Source organism: Centroberyx affinis, unplaced genomic scaffold (genome assembly GCF_046629955.1).
Source record: "Centroberyx affinis isolate AG114_WGS23_722 - 3 ecotype Tasmania unplaced genomic scaffold, CSIRO-AGI_Caff_v1 ptg002779l_1, whole genome shotgun sequence".
Classification (NCBI taxonomy): domain Eukaryota; kingdom Metazoa; phylum Chordata; class Actinopteri; order Beryciformes; family Berycidae; genus Centroberyx; species Centroberyx affinis.
Window position 1 is genome coordinate 131,892 of NW_027280934.1, and position 10,713 is coordinate 142,604.

The 10,713-nt window shown below is 39.5% G+C and overlaps 1 protein-coding gene across 3 annotated transcripts; it reads left to right on the forward strand.

Moving 5' to 3' along the window:
• Positions 1–881: 881 nt before the first annotated feature.
• Positions 882–6,367, forward strand: ppiab (peptidylprolyl isomerase Ab (cyclophilin A)). Of its 3 annotated transcripts, none has more exons than XM_071535874.1 (5): positions 883–1,001; positions 2,078–2,089; positions 4,458–4,565; positions 5,614–5,786; positions 5,956–6,367. In XM_071535874.1, exons 1-5 carry the CDS (start codon positions 933–935, stop codon positions 6,089–6,091), a joined length of 498 nt encoding a protein of 165 aa, XP_071391975.1. In that variant the 5' UTR covers positions 883–932; the 3' UTR covers positions 6,092–6,367. The 3 variants fall into 3 exon arrangements, with proteins under 3 accessions (XP_071391974.1, XP_071391975.1, XP_071391976.1); XM_071535875.1 differs by having other exon boundaries at positions 973–1,001; positions 2,078–2,104; positions 4,474–4,565; XM_071535873.1 differs by lacking the exon at positions 2,078–2,089 and having other exon boundaries at positions 882–1,001; positions 4,434–4,565.
• The last annotated feature ends 4,346 nt before the right edge of the window (positions 6,368–10,713 follow it).

Consider the following 10,713-nt stretch of genomic DNA (forward strand, 5'->3'; position numbering starts at 1 on the left):
CTGGAAGCTGTGACATAAAGCCTATCAATGAACAGACCTATCACTGATAAAAATGGTATAGGCTAGTTTCAAAGTGAGAGTCTAAAACAGTACTACAGTACTACTATAAATTGAGGGATGCTAAACATGCATCAGCCCAGAGAAAAGATACAAAGCTCGTATTGTATCTTTTTTTTGTACTGTCTATGGTATTGAGTTGTTAAATGGATTAGGCTACTTTTCCCTCCTGGTACTGGCCTCCCTGCTCTCTCCTCAGGCGGGGAGCAAATACGTTAATTTAAAACCTCCTTGGAAATTACCTGATAGCAGCGATGCTATGGGTCCAGTGCACGCGAGGGTTATGATGGGTTAGCTACATGCGTTAGTTTTCATCTTGATTTTATTTTCACTGGAGTTCATGTTTATTTGCGTTTCAGTTAATTTTCACAAATAGCATACGGTAGTTGGATAAATACCATGGGAATGCCGTAACGTTAGTCCTACTAGACGTGGCTTATTTATCTCATTTATACATTGACTGACTTTGACCGACACTAAATGAAATTTAAAATTAAAATTTTATTTCAGTTCGCTAAAGCAACCGTACTGCACAGCTCGGCTGGTTATTTTGGGTTAGTTGGATTCGTCTTACAGGGTGCACTGAGTATGTTCATTTACAGAGGGGAACATCCTTCTATTCACTGCTCCGCCCAACTGGGCTGCCTTGGAAGCAAACCCGGACATCACTAAGATGACCCCACCTATACCTACCTTCCTATTGGTCGATAGCCTAGAGCGTTTTAGAAGAGAAGGGCTATGATTGGCTCTCGGAAGCCTCGTCACCCAGACCGGGCGGGGATAGATACTTTATATTCTGTGTGTCTGATGCAATGAAGGTGCAGTACCTCTAGGCGTTTTTTAATCATAACCACAACACAAGCGCATCTATAAAAATGGGAAACCCCAAAGTTTTCTTTGACATTACTATTGGTGGCGCTAAAACTGGCAGGATTGTGATGGAGGTAAGATAAACATAAGACAATTTGTGCTTACCATATCGCTGTAAATGTATGTCCTCTATTAATAAATTAAATGTTGGTTGACGTTAACATCGGCTGCTATTGCAATTTTAGTCAAGTGCAAGCTTAACCTACGTCTTTTATATTGTGTAGACGTTATTGGCCTTAAATGCGTACTTCCTCAAACCAGTGCTCCGCGCCCGCATACCTTCACCTGTTTCGTAATGTTTATGTTATCTCAGCGGTTGCCAAGTAATCCTGGCACGACCAAGCTATTTGATGCACTGATGCCAAATGTTTTTCACCAATACGCACCTAAGTTGTAAAACAGCAACAACAGGAATATATACATCTTTTAATGCAGTGTTGCGCATAGGATGCCAATGATGCTGATAGCTCATGCTAGATGACTGTCCACCTCTGGTAATAAGGAGATGCAACGCTGAAAATGGGATAAGTCAGCATTTAAACTGTTGTGGCACAGTTATTCTACGGGCATATGATGGGCAGTAGTATCTCTCTCTCTCTCTCTCTCTACATAGCCTATACTGTAGCCTATTCACTGGCTAACTGGCCTCATTACATAAGAGAGCGAGTATTGACGTAAGAGCCATGCTTTTAAATGTAGGGTTTAAGATAGTGACATCATTCAAATTGTCTGTTATATTTACTGTTCCCTCTTAAATGTTTTCCTTATTCTCTCTTTAATAGTTTGTATTACTCTAAAATCCCTGCAAGGCATGGGCAAATGTTGATCGGAAGCTGTAGGGTTAGACTACTAAGGGCCAATGGGACTCCAGCTGAAACTGGCATGGCACATGCCCTAGAAAGCACAGCCACCGTATTTCCTAACCTATTGTTGAAAGAACTGTTGGCTTCCGGGCTTGGGCCTTGGCCAGTGGACGGGCAAGTGGAGTCGGTTTGAGATGGTTGGGGACAAAAGATGAGACAGCCTGTGCTATGTTGTACAATAAAATTGTATTATTTGCCTGTATTGTTGCTGCGACTGTGAGGACTGATACTTCCTGTGTCAAACTGCCGCTCTTCCTGGTTCTGACGGATATGTCTGTGTTTTGCAGCTCCGGGCTGATGTGGTCCAAAGACTGCAGTAAGTTAAGGCAATAGGGAGATAGGGCTTTTAAAGTTCAGTACATATAAAATAAGTATTACTAGTCCATACCCGGGGATGCGCGCGTTACAACTACGTGCAGACTTCCGGGTATGCGCGCGCCACAACTCCGCGCAGACTTGCCAAAATGCGCATTAACAGCGTACATTTGGGAAACTGGGAAAATCAGCTTCGTCAGTCCCTGCCTATGGCAATGCTCAATGCCCATGTGCAGTTCAGATTGATTGACCAACCCACTGAGGAGCAAAATGGATGCAGACAGACGGACAGAGATTTCCTCATTTTATAGTAGGATGCCACATACTCAAAATGTATTTGTATTAGGGTGGGAACACCAAGATGTTCCACGTCCACATCTGAGAATTTATTGTAAAGTGCCTATAGGCTATGGGTGCTGTACAATGGGGTATAAAACCAATGGTCAAACTAGCTATTGTTAGCCTATACAGTCAGTCATTGTGCTAATTGTAGTGTAAGTAGTGGTAGCAGAAGTATGCTTATGACAGTGCTGATGCACATGCCTACAAGTGGTTGTGACTACAGTGTGTGAGTGATTTCTCTATTGACCCACAAACGGCATGTAAGTTTCCGTTACAGGAAAACATGAGGCCGCCTCAGTCAAACCACACTTACTGCTCCTCCTACTGTATCACAGCATTATTGAACCACTTCTCATGTATGGCTCCATCTGTTTCTACACTATGCTTACTATCTCCAACAAAAATGAACACACACACAGCAGCAAAGATTATTGGCTTGCCGACACCCACCCTGTCTGACCTCACCACCAAAGCACATACAATAGCCCACTAAGCTCATGACACAGCCCAAATAAATCAGCATTTCACACTGCAGTAACTGTTGAACAAACCCCTCCACCTTTTTAAGACCCTCCTGATGTCGACATGATGTAGTGGCTCAGTACAACATTTGCTAAACAAATATGTCATCTTATTCAGCATGTTATTCCTGTTGTAAGTGACCAATAAAGGGGCACTTTTTTGTTTTATTTTATTGGTTTTCCCTGAATTGTCACATATTTCCCAAAATAATAAGCAATACTGCACATCTTTGGATTTCAAATTCTTGTGTTAACTAAAGCTCAATTAAATGATGGAAAGGGAAAATAAGCATAAATCAGTAATGGATATTCTTGGGAAAATATCACTTCCATGTTGTTTTATATACAAAGCAGAGTGACAATGGTTTCTAGAGGTCAATTTTTTATAACCAAATATATGTCATAAAGAAAAAAGTGTTGATGGATGTACTGCTTGGAAAGCTAGATAAAAATAAGCAAAAAAGGACACATCGTGCACATGTGGGTGAAGAATAAAAAGATCTAACCAAGGCTTTTCGCTGAAAACCATTAATTTTAATTAACTAGAAAAGGTTAAATTTTCTGAAGAAATTGTGTGTGCTTATTTCAGTTTAAAAATAACTGAAAGTTTGAGTTTAACTGTCTTTAAAATGTGATTGTTTGGAGCTCAAGCAATTTATTTGTTGATGTCATGTAGTAACCAATACATTGAAGAGTAGGTAATGTTTGAAAAAAGTCATATGAGCAGTAGTAAAGGTAGTAATACTAATATCAGTACTAGAAGCAGTGATAGTATATGGAACAAAAGTAATACTAATAGTAAAAGTAGCAATAGTAGTGGTAATAGCAGTAGTTGTGGTTGTAAAAGCAGCAGTAATAGTAGTAGGAGTAGTAGCATTTGTAGTTGTAGTAGGTGTGGTAACACTTGTAGTAGCAGTGGTACTAGTTTAAACAATAGTAGCAATAGCAGTAGTAGATATAGCATATATAGTAGCAGTACTATTTACAATAGTAGAAATGGAAGAAGTCGTAATGGTAAGTAGTAGTAATAGTGCTAGTAGTAGTAACAGTAGTAGTGATAGTAGTCGCATAAGCAGTAGTTGTAGCAGTAGTAGTAGTAGGTGCAGTAATAGTAGAAGTAGTAGTAGCAGTAGGAGTGGTAGTAGCAGTACTAATTGTAGTTACTGTTTGAAGTAGTTGAAGGTAGAAAGGAAATGCTTAACATTTTAAAGTTTGAACAGTGTTGATAACTTAAACGGTTCAAAAGTAGTTAGAGAGCAAAGATTTGGTGGAAGAATAATAAATGAAGTAAACAAGAGAGTAAAGAGAGTATGTGTGACTTGCTGAAGCAAGTACACTAATAAAGACCATAGTGAAAATCTTTGAGGTAGTCAATTGCAGTTGAGGTACAAACAAAACAGTATTGGGGTGAATTATTGGTGACATGCCCTTATAAATATTTAACAGGCTCCTATTTATATTTTAGTTGGTATACATATTTGTACAAAAGACTTCTATTTATTTTACAGAAAATTTCCGTGTTTTGTGCACTGGAGAGAAGGGTTTTGGCTACAAGGGCTCATTGTTTCACCGTGTCATCCCTGGATTCATGTGCCAGGTATGGTTATGTCAAGGGATTTGTCCCATTTCCTTGTTTTCACAATTTCTGATTCAATCTGACTTGAAATTGTTTGACCAACTGTTTGATCAACTATATTTAAGGGTCTAAGCACATAGTGGAATTCGTTCAGCCCTTCAAAAACCTATGGGTGATGTCACACTCACGACATCCATCTTGTTTTACAGTCTATGAATGGACTGCATAGATTTTTATTACATTTCACGTAAATGCTCTAGGATCATGTCCAAATCGACTTCATGATTGCTGAAAGTGGGCGTGGCTTATTACATAACCAAATTTCCATAAATGAAAACTTCATAAGAATTCATAAAAAATCAGCCGTATGTCCTGGAGAGTTGAAATCTTTAGGACATGTCGGCTGAAGTTAGATAATCTTTCGTACACTGGTACCAACCCCCTCTGTTTATAGCAACCTTGATTTGGCATCACTGATTGGGGTGTGGCCAGAAGTTTCAACCCATAGAGAGCAGTGCAGCAGCGGTTTTCCTGCCCATGTGACTTAGTATTGATTTATTTGTTAACAGAGAGCACTACAAAGTTCTATAATGTGGTTAACACTGTCAATCATAGGCTGCAGTATAAGGATCAAGGGAGGGATACTGCAGTTACCGTATCCCTCCCTTTAGTTTGTTTCTCCTCAGTAACACCACACCAGGTGTGGCTCAGTAGGTAAAGCATCGGCTTCCCATGTGAAAGATTGTGAGTTAAAGTCCAGGTTTGTCCTTTCTGAAGTCAAAAACAAGGGGCATATTTTCCACAAGAAAGTTTTGCCATTGTGGCTAACTTCAACAATGTGGTTGCTATGAAATGACAAACTTGACAGAAGTCACAGGCCAACACAAAATTTGCTATAACTGCTTGACTGCATGTTCAGTTGTCACAAAGCCTGTCTCTGTGTGTCTGTGTATCTTCTGTAATGTTTTAAGTGTGTGTCTGTCTTTTCAAATTGTGCAATCGCTGCGGCTTGTGGCTAAATTTTTGATTGCTATTGCTACATATCCATAGCCAACTCTACTTCTTTCAGGGTGGGGACTTCACCAACCACAACGGAACTGGAGGCAAATCTATTTATGGAGAGAAGTTTCCTGATGAGAACTTCCAATTGAAGCACACAGGGCCAGGTATCCTGTCCATGGCCAATGCTGGCCCCAACACTAACGGCTCCCAGTTCTTCATCTGCACAGAGAAAACTGAGTGGTGAGGTTCACTTGCTCTGTTGCACTTGGATCCTTAATAATGCATAATTACACCAGTTGTGTAATTATAATAATGCATAATACTCTTCAAATTAATGTTATGGCAAGTAAATTGTTTCACCTTAGCTCAGATGTGTGTCAATGTACTAATCAGTTCTGATCCCCTCTAGGCTGGACAAGAAGCATGTGGTTTTTGGCAGCATTGTGGAGGGCAGTGATGTTGTCAAGACAATGGAGAAGCAAGGCTCAAAGAGTGGCGCTTGCAAAGCCAAGGTTGTCATCGCTGACTGTGGTGAACTTAACTAATGCCCTTTTCAGCCTCAACATTAATAGCTCCTTAAAAACACCCATCCATTCAGTCTGTTGTCCTGTCAGATCTATCCCCTTACCATCCAGATTCCTATTCATCTTTAGTTTGCCTATATCTGCAATATCAGTACTAACATCCCCCCTCAATTTCTCCTCTTAACAAGTTTGTCTATTTTGTCTTGATATTCAGTATGTAATTTTTTTTTACCTTTTGAACTGTTAATTTAGGACCACCTTTGTTAACAAATTCTGAATAAAATGACAATATAAATAAAATAACTTGTCTGGTTTATTTAAAGTAAATGTTTGTACTTTGTGCTTTGTATTAAGATATAAGGGTAAGGGTTGTTATTAATGTGCACAGGGCTATACCACCTACTGAAAGATGTGTGTGTTTTGGTGCCATGAATATTATAATTTTTTTCAGAGGATAGAGGATGAATGAGGTAGAGGATACCTCTGACAGCATCTCTGTGATTAGAACTCTTACAACCTGATTCATTCCAAGGGGTTTGAAACAAGTGGATGTTTATCAGCTAACATTACATATGGTTTGATTGTTACAGCTGACACATTTTAGGGTAGGCATTAGTTTAGTTCAGGGAAAATGTGTTCCTCATACTTGTTATGGGAATGTACAAAAGCAATCTGAAGACAGTGTTTCTTCTTATTATATCTATTCATCTACAGTTAATAAATTCTCTGAGGTTTTGGGAAACATTGCACCACAAACAGGTGTCAGCCACAAAATGTGTACTCTGTAATGGATGTGATTTATAATGTAGTGAAGTACAATACGTACTTAAAGCAACTTAGTTTTAACATGGGGGTTATTTGGCACTTGACCGCCATGAAAACCATAATACAAACTAATCACCAAGATCGGATGCAGCTGGGACGAGGCTGCAAAACGTCATAAAGGTTTGTGGGGTAGCCCAAGAGGCTGCAGCCCCCACATCCTCCACTGAAATGCCTTGTAACAATTAATGCCACACCCCTGATAGAATGCACCCTATGGCCCCCGGAGTAAGCCAAAGTGATATGGAGTAAGTCAAAGCGATATCCTCCAGTGTGATAAATGGTCTTTAGACAGGGCCTTCCCAATTGCCTAGGAACCATAACAACTCAACAGCTGATAAGAACGGCACAGCGCCCGTATGCGGTCCACGTAGACACAGAGCACACATACAGGACACCACTCCTCCTCATCTGACTGAAAAGGACGAGGATGAAAGGAGAGGTCAATGACCGTAGAACTAAAAGTGACCATTATAACCTTAGGCTAAAAAGCAAGATTAGGCTGCAAAGTAACTCTCCAATTATTGGGAGAAAAAATGAGGTAAGACTGATTGCTGCACAGTGAGTGCCACCAAATTCCCACATGCTTTGCTGAAACTAGTGCTATTGCTATCTTCAGAGACAAGAATTTCAAAGCTACCTCATGGAGAGGTTAAAATGGGGGCTTAGTGAGGACAGCACTGTGACTAAGTCCCACTCGGGAGACAATGAACGGGTCGATGTGTACGACCGGAGAGCACCTTGCATAAACCAAGAGACCAAAATATGGCTACCAGGTGACTTGCTGTCTATCCCACTATGACAAGCTGAGCTGGCAACCAAGTACACCTTAAAGAGTAACTGAACCCCAAACCCACCTGTTGTACAAAGATGAGCCAAGAGCAGATGGCCAGTTCAGGACCCTACTTTTCACCATTAGGTGTCAGGCTTCATCACAGATTTGGGTGGGGTTTACTGTTGAAGTGTAGAAGGTGATAGGCCGCTATAACATGCAGTCAGACACTTGAAACTTGGTATGTAGCTGTCACTTGGCATGCTGAACAAATTTGCCTCAAAGACCCATAAGGTCTGTCTGGTTATATCTTGGAAATTTTGTGAAACCTTTCACAATCTTCTGAACCATGACAACAATGACAACAATATTTTGCATAATGATTAAGTAAAAAATGGCAGAGTTATTAGCCAATCAGATTCTGGCATTATTCAATCTATCACAACGCCACTTCACATTTAATTGGCCTATGATCTTGAAACATGGTGGGCACGTTAGTGACAACACCCTTAGGGACTGTACCACTTTGGTGTTCATAGCCCAAAGAACGACAACACAGTACCAATTTCAATTTGTGCAATGCTAACTGCTAAATTTTCATTTTGACCCAAATAATGCATCCAAAATTGGAAAATGAATATGCTATTGTGGGATTCAATTTTCATTTTCAGTGATGGCTTTATGGATGCAGGAGAGAGTTTCCTATTGATTGGTGATGTCATTATGTGACCAATACGCTTTATCAGGGTTTTGTATTTGGCTTCAAGAGCCAAATAGGTCACAGTTTATTACAAATTACGTGCTTGTTGATATCAACCTCTGCATTGGCCACCATTTTTTGTAGGAACATTTGAATGATGCAAGGAGGTGTAATAGGACACAACAGGAACAGTTGTATGAGGAAGAACACAGAGTGATTGTATGATTGCTCATGTTGACATAATTTACTCTGAATATTTTATACTTTTCTTATCTAAAACATGTAGATTACGTCTTCCACTGCCACTCATAACAAAATGCAGTAGACAGTTCTGAGAGAATTATTTATTTCTGATTCATTACAGTTTATCAAAACAAAATTATCAATGTTCAACGTTATTCACAATAAAAACATAGAAACAAAAGTCTTAAAATCAACTTTAAGTACACAGATTAAGGCATCAACACCTCCTTTGCCAATTTCTCGTTCAATTAACCTCACAGAGAGTGATACAAAAATAAATTCAAAATAATTCAAGTATTCCTATAGAAAGGGTCTCTGTAACAAAAGGAAGGTAGGAGAATATAAACCAAGAATTGAGACCAACAACCAATCACTGCACATTAAAACCACAAATACAAAAAGTACAGACCCGATACAGCCAAGTTAAAGATCACATGTAGAGAGGCCCAGCCCAGAAAATATCCATGGCTAGTTCCCCATTTTAGAACGGCTTCCACTCGTGTTTTAATTGAGTGAATGGAAGAAAACTCCTGAAAAAAGGCAGTTTCAGCTGTCAACAGGACATCATGATACGTTACATAGCACAAAAACTTTCTCTTTTTCTGCTTCTGGGCTAGAATAACTTCACAAATTCATAACCCCATCCAGATATTAAATAGAAAATGTTCCAATTTCAAATATCAAGGATCTCATTAAAATATCCCTCATGCTATAGCTTGGTTAGTTGTGGTCCCTTAGCTTGACTTCTGGTCTACATGTACTGTAGTTGCCAGTAGCCAACAATGGTGCAAATGGGTATTTTCCCCTAAACATGAAGATACCTTGCTAACAATGTTCCTTTTACTCAAGATATACTTCTCCAGATGTTTTGTTGCTCCACCTTGTCTTCCAAGGCTAGGAGTGAATGAACCTCATTTTGAATAACATGTGTCACCCTATGAACAACACACTTCAAAGCTCCACAGGGCACGAACAAAGCCACAAATCCAGCTTTATGTACAGTTTGCCGCATCTGAGCGAGCAAAGTTGCTCAGTTCTTTTTTTCCATACCGATAGTTAATCAAGGTGTTAAGAGAACTCAGTTCAAACAGCACAGACGTAGACCACAAATCACAAAAAAACATGTTTCTGATACTTGAGGTATTCATTAACAAACACAAAGGTATTTTCAAAGCTGGTTGGAATATCAGCATTGGATCGTCTATCGATTTCGCTAACATGAGAACACAAGCCTCATTTACAATACCGAGACAAAACTGTGGAGTTTCCAAGACTGGTGTACAGCACATTCACACAGTACTGTACGTTGTGCATTTTCCTATCACCCAGGCAGTTGGTAGCTTTACAATGGCACATGATGTGGTATCATAACCCGCTGCACATCTACTCTATAAACAATTCTTGTGCTGGTACATTACATTATCACTTAAAATTGTATTCCAGAGGGCTAACAGTCATTGCAAAGTTTAAGTGATACACCAGACAGAAAGTTGTGGAATAGTCTAGTTAGATTACATGTGCTGATGCTTACTTGTAATCTACTGTACGAATTTCAGTTCTTCTTATTTATTCCATAAAAAGTCAAGAAGGACGGTGATTAGCAAAATTTGAAATACCTTTGGTTGAAAAAACACATTGAAAATGAACACCCAATTGAAAAAAAAAATCATAACATCTGAATATATTTGCTGCTACTCACAAACGTGCTAATCACAGATAAACACTGTGGAGAGATTGTGACGCTAGTTTGAATGCTAGTCATCAGGCTACAAAACTGTGCTGGTTTAGAACTGGGCTACAAGTAGTGTGTGAGCTGTTTAGGGCACTTCATGACAATGTAGGTAAAAGAGTTGAGGGACCAGCAGGACTGTAGCTCTTAAGGACTGAAACCATGCAGAAGTATCGCTGAACAATTACATGTTTCTGAGGGCTGACATCAGATTACATGGGACAAATGGATATGATCCATGTTTAGTAATCTGTGTATATTGGGCTACAGAGGGCTGATTTTATTCTAATCACATACATTCCTGTGGGCACAGATTCTAACAGGTATACAGCACCAGCAACAGTTTAGTTACACCTTTTCCCAGAATCTCCCATTTC

What these genes read in the sequence shown, in the direction of transcription:
- ppiab (XM_071535873.1), top strand. Translation starts at nt 933, where the DNA reads ATGGGAAACCCCAAAGTTTTCTTTGACATTACTATTGGTGGCGCTAAA. An exon ending in TCCCTGGATTCATGTGCCAG is followed by an intron (nt 4,566 to 5,613) that starts GTATGGTTATGT and finishes TACTTCTTTCAG; the next exon opens with GGTGGGGACTTCACCAACCA. An exon ending in TGCACAGAGAAAACTGAGTG is followed by an intron (nt 5,787 to 5,955) that starts GTGAGGTTCACT and finishes GATCCCCTCTAG; the next exon opens with GCTGGACAAGAAGCATGTGG.